Genomic DNA, 19,942 nt, shown 5'->3' with positions numbered 1-19,942 from the left:
AGTATTTGCAGTTCTAGGCGCTTCTTTTTCCCAAATGTCAGTGGAATGGCTCATTCAGTAAGTTGCTGCTCTGTCTGATGCCCCCTTTTCCTGTAACGTTTTAGAGTTCCTCACAAATATGAATCCTTTCTCCTTTCCCCTTCTTCCCTCCACCCCACCATATCCTTCTGAAGCAGGGAGATAGCTTGTCTGCAGCTACCCAAAGTTCACAGTCAAGCTGGGTACTGAGTCCTGATCTCCTGAATCCTACTGTCTAAGACTGTTTTACTCCATTTTCAAAATACTTTTGTTTATTAATGGCATTCCTGTCACTGTTTCAATATGAAAACTCGAAATAGCTGATACTTGATATAATGACTAGGTTCCTTTTGACACTTACAGCATGATGGTCAGAACAAATATGACTTCTGGAAGGACATGGTGGCTGCTATCCAGCACAATTATAAAATAACAGCTTTTAAAGGTAAGTGGGTTCACTGAAAACTTACTATACTAGCTGAAAATATTATATGGGCTTGCCAGAACAAATACATTTGCAAGTACACTGTAGGCTACTCAGCAGAGCTCTTACTTTTCAAGCTTACAGATGCCTGTATAGTAGACACATGTTTATCCTGAAACAGAGCATCTTTATCATTACTATTTCTATTTAGTTTAGCTGGAACTGTTTTGCTGTTTTTAACAACACTTGTGATGTGCTACTTCACTGAGTTTAGAGGAAAAATTATTTCTTCCCATGATTGGTATGGTAATGTGGGCATCCTTGAACTGTATTTTGATTCTGTTCCTTGTGGTGTTGTACTCCTTAATAAAATCAGAAATGTATTGGAAAAAAAATTAAGAGTAGTAACTAATATTTGATAATTTTCTTTGGCGGTCCAGTTTTGGTTATAATTCCTCATGTAGTATTGACACAGTGGTGAGGAGATTGTTTTCCTATTTTTTAAATCTTTTTAAAATTCTGTTATTTTGTTATAAATTTACTAGAAATTGCAGAGGAATTTTTTTTAATAATAGCCTTCCTCCATCCAAAGCAAACCTTATAATACTGTAATATAAATTAGAGTTGGAAAACATCTTTGATAGCCTTCCACTAGAAATGCTTTTCCTCCTTCACAGACTTAACTTCCAAGTTTTTATTAGGCATATAAAATAATAAGTTGAGAATAAAGGTTAATCATCTTGCCTGTGTGCACAGTAATTGAAATTATTTTTAACTGGGGGGGGGGGGGGTGGGAGGGTTGTCAAAAGATTATATGCAGATCTGTTCAGAATTCTGTATAATTTTGCTGATAATATTTTTGATAGAATTACCTCTGTTCATGCAACATTTATTAGGCACAGGTGTAGTTTGGATCTTCTTAAAACCTTTTGTTCACCAGAGCTCTACTACTTTCTCTATTTCTTTCAAGCAAAATTGTCTCAGAGAGGTTCCAAACAAAAATAGAAGTTGATGTCAGGATGCATATTCTAAAAGAAAGTGAGATATTCCTAAAATATTTTTGGTTTTGCTACTGTGTTTCCATTGGAGCTTAGAGTGTGTTTGGTAGTTAAGAATTCCTCTAGGAACTTATTCATACATGAAATAAACATATCCTTTGTTTTCTGCTGATATGAAACCAATCCTAATCAACTGTAACTATTTTTTAGCATTTTTGTTAATTCTTATTGCAAATCATGAAAGCTGTTTGTTTTAAAAGGTGTGGATCGTGCAGTGTTTGGCAAAAAGAATAATGTGTTCTTTGGAAATTAATTAGATCAAGCAGAAGTTAAAGTCTGATCTTTGAAATCAGACATAATAGTTTCGGTTTATTTCTGTGAGTGTCTATTTGTGAGTACATGTGTATGTTTATGCATATACCTACCTATCCGGTACCTGTTTGTGTATGTAAGCATGGAATCTGCATACAAATGAATGTGTGATATGACTTAATCCTTTCTAACTACTATCAGAATTGGTACTTAATTTAATTCACCTGAATCTCTATTTAAAAAGTCATGAGGCACATGCACAACAGTGTTAAAAATATAAGAAAAACATAGTAACCGATAGGCATGAGTTGTTTTGGATAGAACTCTGTAAAATCAGAAGTAAAACAATGCAGGTTGTACACGCTACTTAAATATTTTAATATATGAAAGTATTATGCTCTGTCATGCATCACTTTGACAGGCTTCATAGTGGTCTTATTTTCCTTTTAATAATGTGGTCCAGTGGATAAAAACACTGAACAGAGTCAGAAGAACCAGAGAATTTCTTCCTGTACACTTACCTGTGATATTCCCATGAAGTATCTCTTTTTGCTTCAGGTTCCTCTGTGAAATGAGAATAACAGTACTAATCTTCTGTCACAAGTTTGTGCCAAAGAGATTTTTTTTTTTTTCTCTGCTGCAAGCTTAACATAACTTCCTGAGGAAACTCCTAAATCTGGCTGCAGCCCAACATCTAGATACCGGGAAGCCCCATCGTCTTTCTTAGTCCAGAGCCTGGCCGGAAAACCACAGCATCCTGACTTAATTCCATGCCCTCGATGCCCTGTAGAGGGTTTAACCCTTGAGAGAAAAGCAGGGCTCAGTAACTGTTAGTCAAGGTAAAATTTCTAAAGCAAACTTATTAAGTGGTCAGTTGAGGAGACACAAAGTTCCCAAGTTGAAACGCTTGCTGTCTTAGTAGTGCCATTGTCAGTGACAGAGCAGAACGACTGACTATTTTATTTTTTGAAATCTGTTAAGTGTTTGCAAGTCACTTTGATTTGTTGTCAGTATGCCCTTGTTTCTCTATGTCCCTTCTGGTTTTCACATGGTTTCTTTGATCATAATCAGGTGTCTGGTGGATTTTGCTTTTCATTGTCTTAGCTATGGTAATTGCCTTAGATAATTGCCCTATGGTATTTTTTTTGGATGGCTCTTCCAGATAGGTGTGATTGTCCTGACTCAGCTTAATGAAGGGTATTAACCCACTCTTCTACTTGTAAAAAAGTGAAGAACTGAGGCTTGTAGAGGAAGAGGGTTCCAAAACAGTCTTGTGTTGTTCAGATCTTTCTGTCTGAGGAATAACTCAAAAAAATTTGGCGGAAATCTGTTAATACTATCAGAAAAGCATGGTGGCACATAGCAGTGAACACAGATAGTTGTGTTTTCAAAATGGTCATTTCTTATCTAGTAATACCTGCAAGAATGCCCTCTGCAATTGATATCCAAGTTGAGCATTAAATTCCTTCAGTAATCCTTTTTGTAAATCTTTAACTTATTACTGAAATATTTTGCAGCTTTAAGGTGATTAACATCAGTTTGTATGCGTTTCACTTGGTTTATATTCTGTATAAACTAGTAAAGAGCAATTTTAAAATAAATGGCATATGGCGATGTATTTTACACTGTATAAATATGTGGGCAAAGGTCCACAACACATTATGGAAACAAAATTTGATCTTTAGAGGAGTAATGAGGGTTTGAAGTATTGTATAATTATTTCCACATGAAAAATTTCAGATTTGGTGATGTTTGGACAGAAAAATCAATAGTTTTTGTAGGGGGAAGTTGCCTGATAAAACTTCCTATAGCAGAATTTTGTAAAATGCCTTCTCTTAAAGGCTGCTTTCTCTCTGTCTTCCATGATTGTCTTTTCCTGTCATTTCCCTGACACTTTTGAAAACCATAGCATCTGTTGTTATATAGTGAAAATGATATATTTCTAATATTTTCAGTCAGTTCATAAGATTATATTTCATTTTGGAAGTAAAAAGATCATGGCTAACATGGCAGCAGAGACTTCATAAATTGCCCATAAAAAGAGAAATTTGCCTCTGACCTTCTTTTACAAAAAGGAAAGTTATCAAAGAAAGTGCTAGACTTAAAACCTGTTTTTTAGTAACTTGTTTTTTGTCTTTTATGTGATTAATCAGTATTCTGAAGTGGTATGCTGATGTACAGGAAGTGTTACTTTGGGGAGGAAAACTTTGGATCTTTCTAAACTACTCCATTCTGTCCCCAAAAATGCATGCATACACACACATATACACACACAGACAGATGTTTTTGATTGCAGGTTATGGTATTACCCTGTTGTCTTGGCAGAAGATTGTGGATCTAGATATCTGTAATATGTGCATTATATCCTTTATAGGCAACTTCAAATACAACAAACAAAAAGCAAAGATGCTTTTCTGACCAAAAGGAAGGAATCCTCCAAAAAATCTACAAAGCATTAGAAATTCCTAATGTTGATGTAGTCCAGTGATGAGAGATCATTGTTTGTCTTAATTGTGAAAATGGCAACAAAGATAGAAGCAAACAAATTTGTTACGTGTCTCTGCTGAGCTTTCCAGCTAAATACAGAAGGGATTGTTTGGGTGCTTCATGTGTTTGAACACTTAAGAACTACTGAAATTTGTCTCAGAAATCTTTTTGAAGCCTTTCGAAGTGAGTTTTATACTATTACAGGCTATTATGTTTTCATTTTCGTCTCATACTGGATTTTCTTTCCTCTATGCCCATGATTCAGAAAAGACGTGGTTTCTGGAAGAGCTTTATCTTTAGGTAGATTGCTGATCCTCATGTGGAGAAAATATTAAAAAATAAATTTACGAATCTTACAAACCTTCTCAAGGCTCCCTCTAAATTGAGTATCCAAAGCTAAAAATCAAGGTAGAAGTTGTGCTTGTGCCACGATTTGGTGTGTAATCTCTAGCTTTTTAGTGTTAAAGGCATTAAGAAAGCATCTCTTATGTCTAAACAATTATGAAAAGCCTTCAAAAAGATGGGCCTGAGCTACTATGCTGTAGACTTATTTGAAGTCCTATGTGTTCATTCAAGGAACAAAGTCGTTAAAGGACAAAACCTGATTTCAAGTGGGTGGACAATAAGAACTGGTGAACCATGCCTTTAAGAATACTGTCTAGGCCCAGTTTTTTGTGCAGAGACTAGCTAATTGGAATCACAGGACAGTAATGTACTGCTGAGCACCAAGCATGTCCAACAATTTTAGACATGCGCTTTGGCATACATTTCAGATGTAAAGGAATTAACCAGTTGTAACCAATTTACAACTACTGAGCAGTATTTTCCAGCTCCAGTACGGAGTGCCTCTATTTGTTTCTGAAACAAAAGTGCCAGATTGGTTGAATGTATTGGCAGCAGCACATGCTATGTTTAAATACTGGGAAGTGCTGTTGAACTAATGCGAGTGACTGCATAGGAAAACGTGTTTAATGCAAAAAAAGAGATAATTCTTAGGAGATCTATAATTAATATTTGGCCTAAAACAGGAAGGTAGAAAAGTGGGAATAGACAATTCAGACTTAAGTGTCTTGAGTTTTATTTTTGGCTTGAAAGAAAAGGTATCACAGGATTCCTACTTACTAATTGAGTTACTGTCCACTATGTTATTTCCGTACAAACATTTGTGTGCAATGTTTATAACAGTAGTACCAATTTGCTTGCCTAGGTCTACTTGGCTGCTAAAATAAGCAGATCTCATGTTACACTCTCTACTTAAGCGCTTATTATTTTACCAAAGTATAGCCTAAGCCACAGGCTTCCTTATCCAGCAGCACTTAATAAGGGGAGAAAAAACAATTCTGCAAAGTTACCTTCTTGGTAGTTCTTTACAGTTTCCAAAACATTACGTAGTTTTGCTGACTATGGATCAAAATAAAGGTGTCCTCACTTTTTTTTATTAATCCCAACATATTACCAAGTACTTGGGAAACTGCTGATTTCAAATGTATGCAACATAACAAGCCTTAGGTTCTGCTTTCATGAAGAAATGGTGGTATTGCAAAACTTTTAAACATGAGCTTACATACTTTTAGTTCAAGTGATTAAAAACTTCTGTTTAAAAAATTAAGCTAAAAGTAAGTTTGAGTTTATAAGGTTTTGATGTATATGATACTTTATAAGTATAATTTATAAGATAATTTATAAGCACTAATTTTACTAAGCTAACTTACTTTATACCATTAACTTTTCATAGTGCCATAACAGATTAGTGTAATGTCTAATGCTTGAGACATGAATGGATATAGGTATGGTGAATATGATTATGTCTACTGACTGATTACTGTGATCATCTGATACGTTTACCATTTAAGTAAAATATAGTCCCATGAACTGTTCAGGGAAAAACATTGCAAAGATTGTCTCCAATTTTGGGGTGGTAAAGCTGTTGTGATATTCTGAGTGTCTGCATGCATGTGAAGATATGCTCTTCTGGATTTGGTGATAGTTGTTTTACTATACTCTGAACATTGTAGTTTTACAGAATGTTAGGTGCTTAAAAAAATGTTGAACTAGTTTGTTGCTGCAGATTACAAAATGCACATCAAAGACAGTTGGGTAGATTTCTAGGCTTCAAATCTGGTTGCTTTTGATATTGCGAAAGTTTGAGATCTTCAGTAACAGGTAATAATTTGTAAATCTACCTTTCTGCAAGATAGTTATTAATTAATGAGAAAAGTGGAACTAAATTAAAACAGTGACGTGGTATGCGCTATATTAGAGTTGTGTTTTCTTGACTCCTGTTTGATAGCTTAAAGATGAAGCTGACAGCAAACTAATGTTGCTGAAGTATATTATCTGTCTGTTGTGATGACCGTGCTGTATCTGAGATTGTTTACTTTGAATAATACCTTCAGTTAATTCAAGTAAAGTGAAGTATGATCAAGAGTCCTGGAACAGGTACTTGCTGTGTTATGAGAAGTTAGAAATTCCGATTTTCCTTTTTTTTAAAAAAAAGACTGGTCCATTATATTAATTCATAAAATTTTAATGTTGCATTCAGTTGGACAATTGATCATCATTTGAAACAAATTTCTTGTGACAATTCTCTAAAAACATACAATATTATTCTACTAGGTTTGAACAATCTCTTCCACCTTCTCGCTCCCTCTTCCATTTCTGTTGCAAAACTGAATTTGCATGACCTGCTAGTGATGAATCAGATCAGTGCCCTGTTAAAATGGTCTGAAGAAGAGAGTGTCAGGACAGTGTAAGTGGGATGTTGCTAGATATGAGCAAATAGGAAACCTGAGAAAGAAGAGTGAACATAGTCAGAGGAGTAGAGACCATTAGATTCTGAATTGGGCAGTTGGAGCCATACTTGATCGTTCTCCATGAGATCAATGACAGCACTGCCCGAAGCCTGGTCAAGGTATCCTTTCTTGTACTCATCATAAGTGTACATGATTGGGGAACCATTTTTGTAGAGTGCAACCCAAACATTTGTTCCTTTTGCATGTACATGGTAGGAGAAATAGTACAGTCCAGGGATCCTGCAGGTGAAGATTCCTGTTCTGGGGTCATAGTGTTGCTGCCTATTGTACAAGATTTTATCAAATTTGATGGGAACTGTTGCCGCAGGGTAGGCTTTTGAGAGGATGACACTGAAAGCAGACACAGGCATCCCTGTAAGAGCTTGGTTTGCTCCTCCTTTCATGAAAGACATTCCTGATAGCTCCCGAGACTCCCCCGCTTTAACATAGCCTTCAGGCATCTGTACGGTTTGGCCAGGGGGACCAGGAGGACCTGGGGGGCCTGGCAAGCCAGGCTCTCCATTGCTGCCCTTAGGCCCGGGGGGTCCAGGCGGTCCCATGGGTCCGCTTAAGCCTTTTGTAGAAATACCTGCTGGGCCTGGCAGTCCTGGTGCTCCTGGCTCACCTTTCGCGCCAGGGGCTCCTGGCAGGCCAGGGGGGCCGATGGGGCCTCTGATCCCAGGTATTCCTGAAGGCCCTCTGGGGCCCGGCTCACCATTGATGCCTGGCACTCCCTTAACTCCTTGTGGACCCATTGGACCAGGCAAGCCAGGTAGCCCAGCATGGCCAGTGTCGCCTTTTGGACCTGGGAAACCTGGGTGTCCCTTAGGACCAGCAAGACCCTGCTCGCCTGGGTATCCTGGTTTTCCCTCTAATCCTGGTAGGCCTCGTTCACCCTTGGCTCCTGGGAATCCTGGGGGACCTGCAGGGCCCGTGTCACCTTTGGGTCCAGGTAGGCCGTTCTCACCGGGCAGGCCTTTGAGTCCTTGAGGGCCCATGTTCCCTGGTGGCCCGGCAGGCCCTGGTTCTCCTGGCACACCAGCTGGGCCTTGGTCTCCTTTAGGTCCTGGAAGGCCAGGAGGACCTTCAGGCCCTCTGTGTCCCTTCATCCCTGGCAAGCCTGGCTTTCCGAATCCTGGAAGACCTGGCGATCCAGGCAAGCCTGCAGGTCCAGGGTGTCCTTTGGCTCCAGGGATGCCTGCTGCTCCTGGTGGTCCCATTGGCCCAGGCTTGCCGACACCGGCTTCTCCAGGTTCTCCTGGGGGACCCTGGGGACCTGGGATACCAGCCGCTCCGGGTGCGCCTGGTAAACCTCTGTCACCTTTCATACCTGGCTGACCTGGAAGACCGTTTTCGCCAGGCTTCCCTACCCCAGCAGGACCAGGGAGGCCCCGGGGCCCCTGCGGGCCTGGAAGACCCCTGTTACCCGGGCGGCCTGGAATGCCGAATCCATTTTCTCCCTTTTGTCCGTTTATACCAGGGATACCTGGCTCTCCCTTCTCGCCAGGGAGGCCCCTCGGCCCTTGAGCTCCTGGAGGGCCTTGTGGTCCTGGCTTGCCAGGAACAGACAATCCTGCGGGGCCAGGAATGCCGGGGGGTCCTTGTGGCCCTCTGGCGCCTGGGAGCCCAACAGGTCCAGCTTCTCCTTTCTCACCGTTGAGTCCTCTGTCTCCTGGCTTTCCTGGTAGACCTGGCATGCCTGGCTTTCCAACTGCAGAGAATCCAGGTGGTCCTGGGGGACCAGGGGGACCTTGGGGACCAGGACTTCCAAACCCTGGCTTTCCTGCAGGACCTGGTTGTCCTCTTGGTCCAATAGGGCCTGGGGGACCAGGGGGTCCTTGTTCACCCCTTATCTGCACGCCTGTGAGAGAAAGGAAACCAGGTCAACCAGGGCAGCTACAGCAGATTTGCAGATTTGTAGCATGGTAGTGAAATGTGTGAAGGGTTAACTTAATTTGAACCTCACAGAAGTCAAGTTTCTCATACTGTGTTTGGTCACTGAGAACCTGACGTTCAGGGCAAAAGTGTCTCAGAGCTCTTATATGAATAATTAAGAAGTGCAAATGTGTTGGAGTTGTGTTGTGAGCTACAAGGCCTTTAGAAATTTTTTTGGCTTCAACACATGTAGGGTCATCAGAGAGCTTAAAAGATGCTGTTCAAGTAGATGCGAACTATTAAGGAAGAAAAAAACCTGGTGACTGATTCAGCAAGTTATCAGACTTGCATCTTGATGATGAACAAAACCAGAGAAAGCTTCCTGTGCTGGTGTAGCTGCTTTTCTGAAACTACTTGGTGCTACATCTAAGTAGTGAGACTTTTGTCCTTTCCCCCCCTCACACTTCCAGAAGTGGGCCATGGCTCTGGGTTTTTTTGTAAACGTATGAATGTTGTATTTTCAAATACTGTCTTAAAGATTTTTGGTTGTCATAAACATTTCACACCATGGCAAGGTCACAACTGATAATTCATCTTACTGCAGTCCGAATTCCAGCATTGTTTTGTTTTTTTAATAATATTTCATTTTCTTAGTTATTAAAACAGCAGGTGGAGCCACTTAACCAAATGTCACAAATAGAGGAATAAACAAACAAGCTCACTGCTTAGTCTTCTGTGCACTTTGGGGGAGCTTGCAGCTTCCTGCTGGAATTAGGATGCTGATTTGTAGGACATTACAGGCAAGATTAACATGGATATTGTGAGACTACTTGAGTAGTTTGCAGCAACCGGCAGCATTATAGAATGAAATGACATACCTGTGATGAATGTTAATTTAAGAGGTCATTTTGAAAATGAAAACTGAGGGGCATAGGAAAAGCCTGGATTCTGTTTTTTTATAATGACAACATACTCTGTTTGCTTATTTAGAAAAGATTGGTAAGATCAACAATTGGATCAGCTAACGTTTGCATTTCAGTTTCTTAAAGAGAGCAGCGTGTGTGTGTATATATATCTGAAAGTTTATGCAATGACTATTCTGCTGTCTCTTAGATAATAAATTGCTTTTTCCAATCTCTGGTTAGTCTTGATGAACCAAAAATGAGATGGAGGAAGAAAACTATTCTTGTACATATTGTATTTTAAAAAATAGAGATGTCTATATGAAATACATTTGATTTTTGTTTGATACTGGATTTGCAAGGTTGCCTTCTTCCTATATTGCTAGGGAAATTGTTCTTATCTACCAAGTGTAAAGAGTGCATTTTCTTTTTTGCTGGTGCATAAAATCAGCACAAATGCATATCACCTTATTTTGCACACCTTTCTATCTCATCCTCCTTAAGGCAATGAAAGGAAGATAGTTGTTAAAATTCTACACATTGGAAGAAAGGAATGTCTGTGATTTATTGACAAACTGAAAATGCAAACACGCATCCTTCTCAGCTGCAAAGGAGGTTGTGGAATCTGTGAGTACCAGTGACAAGTCTGGTGCAGTCTTTGGTATCTTACTGATATTGTTGGATTTCTTACTACTGAACTCCCAGATTTAGTAGGGTACAATTGCAATTTGGTTTTCTTGTTATATAGGTGACATAAGATATGGCAAATTTTAAGAACTACATGTATGAAAAATGATTTGGAAAAGGCTTAAGCCTGTGAGAATTAACATATACCCTGCAGCAGAAGTGGCATGTAAACGTTCTTTATATGTTACACATATTCTCTTCACCACAGATAAGAGAGCTGCCATCAGTGAAAACAGCTTACTCAACTGGAGGACTCGGAATTTATTCCATAGGTTCTATCTATGGATAGAACTTCAAAAACTATCTGTTCACATCAGAGAACACAGGCAGGTCAGATAAAAGCCTCAATACAAATACCTAAACAGGTTCCTGAGCTAATGCTGTTTGAGTTGTAAAGCATTAGGGGAAAAATAGGAATAGGTTTTTTCCATCAACTGCATAGAATCCAAAACGAAGCATTTATGTGGGTACTTTGGCAGAAGACAACAGTGACCTCAGCCAGGCCTGCCCTTTCATAATGATAACTCAAGGAACTATGACCAGGCCTACCAAATTTATTTCATTGTTTAGCAGAGTGAGTTTAATTTCTTCAGGGGGGCAACATTCATTTTATTTAGCAGTGTTTAACTAACATGCAGTTATTGCACTTGGATCTAATTTTTTTTTTTTGGTCACAAATTACATCAGACTTTAGCTTCAGAGTGCTTCTCTCTCTTGCTTTTTACTATGTTTTAGATGCAACTTTATATCAGTCCTAAGTTCACAAAGTGGTGGGTGGCTGCTGCCTTTTTTGATAAGATGCTAAAGGCTTTGTCAGTGTTCATGTTGTTATAGAGATTTTCTGTGAGGAGCTATATTGTTTCAAAGTTGTGCTGCTTTTAAATGAAAATGTCTGGTACTGTGCTGTCTAGAGACAATGGTAAGTCCTCTGAGGAAACGACACCTGAACACATTAATTAAGTAGGAGTTTTACCAGGAAAATTGAAGTAGTGGTTGGCTACTCTTTTTATATGTATTGGCACATATCTTGATGCAAAATTGGTTTATGTTCTCTGAGTGCAGTCAAACCCTATTTATTGAATTAAGTATGAAGATTTTAACATAAACTGCGTAATGGCTTATTTAAGCATTGCTGAACAGACTTACTTCAATGATTATTCTCAACTAGGACTTTTCAAAGATTTCAAGCCAAAGAGCTACTGGTTTAAAAATTGTGTCCTGGTATATTTAAAGAATAGTAACACTAACTACATAGAGAAAAGGCAAATATATTCTGGCTGGAGAGCTGTCTAGAATAAGATTTTTAAAACGAGAATTTACTAGTAACTAAATGTCTATAAGCCAATGTTTGGTGACCAAATAGGAAAAGTAAGCTATGATGAAAAGCTTGCCATATGCTACTTGAGCTACTTGCATATGGAGGAACTCACTAGACAATAGTTAAACGAATTTTGTTCTGTAGTCTCCTGTTTTCTTCTTCTATGATCATCTCAGACTAGAAATTATGATCTCTAACAGTCTGCCCTCTTTAAACTCTTTAAAAACTCTCTATAGGATGCTTGTTTTCCAGACTGAAGAATAGCAGTGGTTTTCCAGTCCTCCATTTTGACGCTTGGTCCTCAAATGCAGATTTGTCAAGCAATTTTGATGACTGGACTCCCGTGTCTGTAAAACTGTAGACTGTTCCTGCTTTTGAGGTCTATTATATAGCTTTTGTTACCTTTCTTAAATAGACAGCATTTTATACTTGTCACATGCTGATATAATCATTCTCATTATGAAGTTTCATGCACATTAGATTCTGTGTTAGTATATAAAATGAAAACTTATTTTAGGGCAATTCATTCCCCCTTTTCACCCCATTTCCTGTCTACCCTGCTCCTTTCTTTTTCTTAATTTGCTGCTGGTTTCCTCCTTTCCAAATGTTTTCTATAGGGGGGGGTGGGGAAACAGTACGAGGAGACGAGAAGTATGGTAGAGGATAACTGAGTAAATATTGTACTTCACTTAATGTAAATATGTAAATGATTCTGAATAAAGTCGTGGAAAAACGCTATGAAAATGTAATGAGGGGAGGGGGACGAAATGCAACTCTAACCCAGTGGGAATTCCAGTTAGCAGGTTCTCAGAGTAGCTGTTGATGTACATGGACCTAAATTAAATCTGAGTGTGCTGGCAGTGTTTTGGTACAGCCAAGAACATTTCTGGGGGTAAATTTCCCCAGCCGTGCTGCTTTCACTTGGTTCTTACTGCAGAGCATTCTTGGGGCACTTGGGCTGGAGCTGCTTGGGGAGAGGCCAGGGCTGCATCTTTGGACTCAATGTGTGCTCTTCATGAGCATGCAGTCCATAGGATCAGACTACAGGTATTCTGAAACGAAACCTCCTAAATGAAGGTAATACGGATGCTGTGTCCTGAGCAGCAACTGTTCTGCTCCCCAGATCTGCTTCTGTTGTGCTACCCTATCTTCTAATGCAGATACAGCCTAAAAGGTTCTTTTTCTGGTGAAGAGAAGCTGATTTGCAAATCCTGTCTTCCAAGTTCCTCATTCAGCTTCTTCATTTCTACCCAAGTATGATTATTACAATTAAAGCAGATGGGATACAGCAAAAGTGAAAGCTATTCTGAATAGCCTGTTGATGCCTGAAAGAAAATAATGTTGTTCTTTGGGGGGAGAGAGGGATGTTTACAAGTAAGATTCAGTTCTCTTAATACAGTTTTGATACAATTCAGTTTTGAATAGAGACTACTGATCATCCTTTCGGGGACAATTCATCAAATAAAACCTACACCTAGGAAGTCAGAAGTTTTGATTTCAAGTTTTTTTTAAAAAAATCTTTGGCCTAAGCATGGAAAAGTAAAACTGAACTCAGTTTCGAACACTAAATATAGCCATCCATTTGACTTATAAGGACAGAGGGGATACCAAGAAGTAAGATGTCACAGTGTATAGCATTGCAATTATATATTGCCTATACAATCTGCCTATAAAATAAGACTGATTTCTGAAATGAAGAGAACTTTTTATAATAAAGCTAGATTTGCTATATTGCTATGAGATTACTCTGATAATTAAAGTATAAGTTTAAATCACTCATGAAAAAAACTATGTAGAGGTTTATGTCATGTTTTTATGATTATATATTAATTTATTTTGCCTTTCTAGGCTTTGAACAGGTCTTCATTTGGCCATATGCATCAGATATATATTTAAATGCACACCTAAGATCTGTTTTGAATAGAGGTAACATGACAGAATATGTAAAAGTTCTTTCTAAATATTGTAGATGACAGGTCTATTGTTAGAAACCCCAGTGTTGAGTCAAGAAATTTGAGGATAATTACAGTGTTGTACATAATTATGTACACAATCACGTTGTATTATTCCCACTACTGAAGAGGAGATCTGTAGCTGTGATTTTGTTTCGGTTCCATATGTGTTTACTGATTATTGTGGGGGAAAAAAAGAAAGAAAAAAATTTGTCTGTGACAAGTGTGCATCTTTGTGAATAGGAGGCAACTGCCAGAGCTGCTGCCAGTTCTTTCTGCAGTGATGACATTATTTTGATAAACCTAAACTGTTAGTGAAAGTTGAATACCAGTAGTATAAACAAGGAGCTTTTGTTCATGCATTGACCCACCAGCAATAATTGTGTTAGTTTATTATCAAAAAATAGTAAACTTACCTTGACTCTTTACATTGAATGGTAGAAAATGTGGCCCCTTGATGCTGGATTGTTTCTGGTATCGCTCAGAAAAATATCCATCGCTACCATGGACAATGTTCAGACAAAACAGCAGCAGTAAAGATATTTGTAAATGCATGTTTCCAAATCCGTTCTGTGTCAGAAAGGGGAGAAAAAGTTTGTTATAAAGAAAAGCTGTCCAGTTCTGTTTCTTGTGCGTGAATAAATTAGTTTTCTTAAAGTACTGGTATCAAAAGTAACATTATTTTGTGCTTACTTCCTCCTGCTTTCACTAGTTCTGAAAAATCCTCTAAGAAAAATGGAATCATTATTGCTATCACATGGAATGATAGAGCTCTTGTATAGATAGCTTAGAGGCAATAGGCTCACTCTTAGGGAAAGAATCATTTTAAATGGATGCCAGCCTATTTAAAACCACTGTCTTCAGAAACAGTGATTATTTTCCTAGTTACACTAGGGCTCCAAAAGTAAGTTCAGGCATTGCATATATCAAAACCCCTGAAATGAAGAAAAGTTTTCAGTGGAAATACATAGATGCTGTACCACGACCTTATTGCCTCTGTCTGATGCTATAGCAAATGAAGCATGAAGTCCTGGCTCCTTCAGCATCAGTGGCAAAAATCTCACATTGCCTTGCTTGAAACCAGGCTTTTATCTGTAGCCTTTCAAATAGCCCCAATGACAGTAAGGATGCTGTCATTGGCCCTTAAATATCAACTCCCCTTCCTCCCCAACCAGAGAACACATATCCTGTAGAAGTTACCTTCAAAACCAAATAGAATTAAATTAAATCATAACATACCAAAATGTTGTGGAGCTCCAATGCAGAGTGGTAAAGCAGTGAATCCTCCTCTACTGAGGAGTTCTTCTGCCACTGGTGAGTGAGCAGAAGCTGATGATTTCAAGTGTCACCCTTGAGTATTTATACAATTTTCCCCCTAGTTGGGTGACTGCTGGACATAAGCTCCTCCCCAAAAATCAGTAAGCAGTAATTATCTGTGTGTATATGTGTGTTTTTTAGGGGTGGGGGAAGCTATTTTGGGCAGTCATCCTAGATCCTGTTACGTTTTTTTTTCTTCCTTTTTTTTTTTCCTTCCCTTGGATTTCTTATTGTTGATGAAATTGTATTGCTCATAGCTTGTGTTTTCTAAAATTTTACGGCCCCTCTGTTTTTAGAACTGAGAGAGGTAACATTGGAAAAAATCATGAACTTGTAAGTAAGGTTGGTAATTCTAAGTGCTTCATTTGGATTTATCTGTAAAAGGTTTATGGAAAGAACTATACATTTTGAACTTTGGTGAGCTGTTACTTTCAGGAGTAGCCCCACTAAAGTCTATAGAGACTACTTATGTAATTGTGCACTGGGATATGAGTGGAGAACTTAAAATCAATTAGGATGTGAATAAGGGAGTTGTGTGAGAACCTGAAGATTACTTTTAAGCAGTTATTTTTTTAGGAGATTGTTATCTTCACATTGTATTTCTAGACTTCTGTTTTGATGCTGGAGGTACAGTACTACATATGTTTTCTGCAAGTAGTGTTTCTGTATTATGAATTCTTGAAATGCAAGCTTATCTTACACAATGAGAACTTCTTTGTATCTAGTTGTAACAGATGTGTCGAAATCCATACTGCTTAAATACGCAAGTGTTACACAGGCTGATGTTTGGGGCTGGTGGGGCTTTTTTGAGCTTTTCCTGCATTCAGCAATTAAAAGTTTGTTCAATGAAATGCAGTTACGGCTGTACTTTTACTAGATGCATGTTGTTCCTATTAAATGGTTTCAGTTTAGTAAATGTAAACCACAGCTGCTTTACTGTTGGGGGATCAAACTTGATTGCAGCTTATCTCTTTTTTTTTCTTCAGATTATAGATTGGTTTTAGCTGTTAAGAAAGTTTGTTAAACTAATCTTGCTTAGTAGACTGTATCCACACATTGTGACTTCTTTTTTGAATAAATAATGGAATCTTACAGTGTTTCAGCATCACTTTGATTAGTGTTGAGGACCGAAAATTACTGCCTATTTAGTACTCAAATTGTTTGTGACTCTGAAATACTATTTCAGATCGAAGGGCAAAAGAAGAGAGAATAAACAAGCCATTCTCATTTAGGATGAAAGTGTAGAACTAAATATATAGTGCACTTTGCTTTTATCAAACATTCTCAGCAAAAATATCTATATAAAAATTATCTGTTTATGAAAACTCCTTTGCCAGTTGCAGACTTCCTTGACACTGTTATGTGGTATTCAGTCTTGTAGGAGTTAGATTTTTGAATGTGTTTGAGCTTCTTTGTTTCCCTTGTACCAAAGATTAGTGGAAAAACAAAGATAAATTATCTGTGTTGTTACTAAAGGAAGCTGAGCATGTGCTACAAGTTACTGTCCTGATGAAGTGAATATGTATTTATTTTTCAAGTTAATTTATGCCATTTGTGGAAGCTGGCTGGGCAGCCATTTGGCGAGGCACAAACAATATCTACGCAGAAGAACATGTATGCACCCATATCCTAATACCAACTGTAGAAATATTGTAATCAGGAAAGGGTACTACCATGTTATATTATAGGAATACTAATAAATAACCAGCGTTACTGTGAGTTCTCATGCATGGTAGGTACAGGAGAGACACCTGTTACCTTTCCAACCAAAAGACTGAGTTGGTGGCCCTGAACTGTTCAGCTATCCTATGGAATGACAGGTTAACATGGGCTGAATTTTACCTGCTTTGTGTCTTTGTTTAATTGCACACTCTTCAAGTAACAACTTTTTTGGCTTTTATGTATTATGGCAAATATCCTAGAACACAAGTTACTGTACTGAAAGAGACCAATGGACCATCAAGTCTATTCTGCTTACAATTGTGCTAATACCTTTGCTTACTAGAGGGCTGTATTAATGTTGTGATTTAAAGACTGCTGCAATCATTTATTTAATGTATTGTCGAACAGTTCTTTTCTTCTATTCTTCTTTCTAGCCATCCTCTAAACAACACTATGTTCCATTTTTGTAAATAAACCCTTTCCGCTGCAGAGGTCTTCAGACTGAAGCCTGCTTTCCCTATTAAGCTTGCGTGTCCAATCTAGCCAGTGGCTTTCAGAGAATGTTTGCATGTCTGAGATGGCATTTCTACTCCCCCTATGTGCATTCAGTTCTTTTTATCTTTTTGAAGAAGGAAGCTTTGTCCTCAAGTTGTTTGTGTAACTTCTTAAGGTGCTTCTTTTAAAAATTATTCTCTATAAATTCAAATGAGAATCCAGTCATCCACTTTTGACAGAGGCAGCAAATGTATGGGCACAGAGTTTATTTCCTCCTTGAAGAAATACAACTCCAGCTGCTTTTTTTGGTTCACAGAAATCCAAAAATAGCTTTTGATTTTAAAACATTTAAATATACAGCCCTTAGTGGGAAGTGTGGTTGTTGCTAATTTCACAATATTTGGTTAAGAAAGTTAAGAACAGCAGGTGACAGTTTTTATGCACACACAGTTTCTTGCTAATTTCTAGCCTAATTCATAAACACCCCCAAAGTAGGAACACTTACGTTACAAAAGCACCAATAATGTACACTGATATTTGCCCAGCGGCCTCACTTCCTGCCTTGGCTCCTTCTGGCCAGGAAGGTGAATAATCTCTGTGTGTCTCTGCATAAATAGGGATGATTGTGGGGTTAACAGGTATATACAGGCAAACTCGTTGTCCTTGTGTTTAACCTGAGCTCCACCCTATTGTGCTATCTTATGCGACTTCTTGGGTTTGAGGTTTTGTTTTTTGTGGGAATTGGAGTTCACTTCTTTTGTATGTTTTCGCTGTTGCTGTGGATATTTTTTTATTGGCAGAGCACTAACACGCATTTAGCTCTAAGCACGTGTATGAAAGGTAGGCTTCGGTATATATTTGCACGTGCAAATATACGTGCGGTAGACATACTTTTGTATACCTATTTACAGTAACAGCACATTTTAAACAAGAAAGGTTATTTCCATACCTCTTTTCAAAGTATAAATGTTCAGATGCTTTTGTTTTGTAACTACGGACTTAGAAAGCTGTCTTTACTTTCAAATGAAGATATTTTCACTGCCCCCTGCTCCCCCTGTCCCACTACCCTAATAGTCAGGAATAATGGTGTGACACATGGATCCATTGCACCACTCCAGAACTTGCTTTTTGGTAATGTATTGGCTGCTTCTTCTTATGTAAAGGTAGCCATGGTAGTATTCCTTCAAAATAGTGATGTAATAGTTTTTAACTGCAATAAAAAGACTCAAAATGGGAGTTTCCTGGACCATATAAAGTAGGTACTGGAATCACAGAGTCTTTAATGCCTTTCACAGCAGCCTGCAGTGTTTCATCATATTTGAATGAATGTTCCCGAAGTGCCACATCTACCCGTTAAGTGTTCATGTCACTTCGGGATGTGGTTTAGTCTAGTCTACCCTTGATTGGCTTAGAGTAGACTTGGTAGTATAGGTTAATGGTTGGACTGGATGATCTTAAAGGTCTTTTCCAACCTAAACGATTCAATGATATGATTCTATGATTTTGGGACTCATTGAAGTCCCTTTGCGAGTAACTTGCAGGATTGCAGTGCAAGTCAGTTCCCATTTCCCAAAACATGGTGCCACTTCTGTGTCACTCGCGCATGTGTTTCCACTCTGTGGGAGTAAGACACTGAAGAAACAGGGGATTTTGGAAAGCATGTGCAGGTGCATGCTTTCTAACAACATTCAACAGCAAAAATAAGCAACTGCTTGCGATAAAGAAATTTGGAACAGCTTAATTAAGCCTAAACTGTAATAAAACAAGCAACCACTCCCTTTCACACAGTTGTCGTCGTCCCCCCACCAAAAAAAAAAAAAAAAAAAGGACAAGCAAAACTCAGAGAAAGGCTGAGCTAGGTCCTTACAGTCGTTGAGGACTGGCTAAATATGTTCCTGATACTGAGGATTTTCGGTGTGAATGTTTAGATTTATCGTTTTGACTTAGTGTATGTGATCTTGATTTTTGCACCATCTAAGCATAAACCATGCGCTTAGATAGTTTCAAAGAACTGTGAGTTCTTTGAAAGTAAAAATTCACAGCTTTAACTTGGAATTTGTCTTATTTTTAATAATTGGCTTTTAGTCTTAATCCTGAAATTTTTGTAATTTATAATTTCTTTTACATTAAAATATGGTACCCAAGGAACCCGGGGGTAGGGGGGCGGGGGGGGAGGTTACTCCTTTTGTTTGGCTAGGTAATCTCAGTTTTGAAGAAAGAGGCAAGAATGTGTTGGTGGAAGGTTTTTCTGGTAGTTTAAAAAGTAGTCTGAAAAATTTGGAGTAACTTTTTATTGATGACATAAAATCTCAACACTGTTAAGAGTACACAATTTTTTTGCTTCTTATAGCTCAGTATCTATGACAGGTGCTTTCTGATGTTGATTCCAATTTTGTTACCTGCATGAGGTAAACTTTGAAGACTCTACCCTAGTCTGTGATAAGTTTTCCTCTGTTAAAGTGCTTATATCCAAAACTCATGGTAGCTACCATTTTGCAATGGACTCTAATAGCCTGTAACACCATCTCTGGTGAAGAAATTCTCCAGTCTGCAGTTTTAAGTTCTCGAAGAAAGGCGCTTAGGAATTTCTAAGAGGAGTTTGAAAGCCTGCCATGAAATTACAGGAGTAATTGGGTTTCCTAGTTTGTGGTGCACTTTATGACACTCTGGAAACTCCTAAATCATCTCAACTCCATGGTTTAA

At 38.4% G+C, this 19,942-nt stretch overlaps 2 protein-coding genes across 2 annotated transcripts in view; one reads left to right on the top strand and one right to left on the bottom strand.

The window, feature by feature from the left end:
- Positions 1-19,942, top strand: part of NT5DC1 (5'-nucleotidase domain containing 1) — a 152,167-nt gene that overhangs the window by 10,479 nt on the left and 121,746 nt on the right. Inside the window, exon 7 of the mRNA XM_075708187.1 lies at positions 382-463. Within this exon, the coding sequence (XP_075564302.1) occupies positions 382-463 (82 nt within the window). The remainder of the gene's footprint in view (positions 1-381; positions 464-19,942) is intronic.
- Positions 7,004-14,320, bottom strand: COL10A1 (collagen type X alpha 1 chain). The gene is made up of 2 exons (XM_009479501.2): positions 14,182-14,320; positions 7,004-8,892 (listed from the first exon to the last, which is right to left on the bottom strand). Exons 1-2 carry the CDS (start codon positions 14,318-14,320, stop codon positions 7,004-7,006), a joined length of 2,028 nt encoding a protein of 675 aa, XP_009477776.2.

Source organism: Pelecanus crispus, chromosome 3, assembly GCF_030463565.1.
Source record: "Pelecanus crispus isolate bPelCri1 chromosome 3, bPelCri1.pri, whole genome shotgun sequence".
Taxonomy (NCBI): Eukaryota; Metazoa; Chordata; class Aves; order Pelecaniformes; family Pelecanidae; genus Pelecanus; species Pelecanus crispus.
Note: the sequence above shows the minus strand (reverse complement) of the source record. Positions and strands in the feature narration are given on the sequence as shown.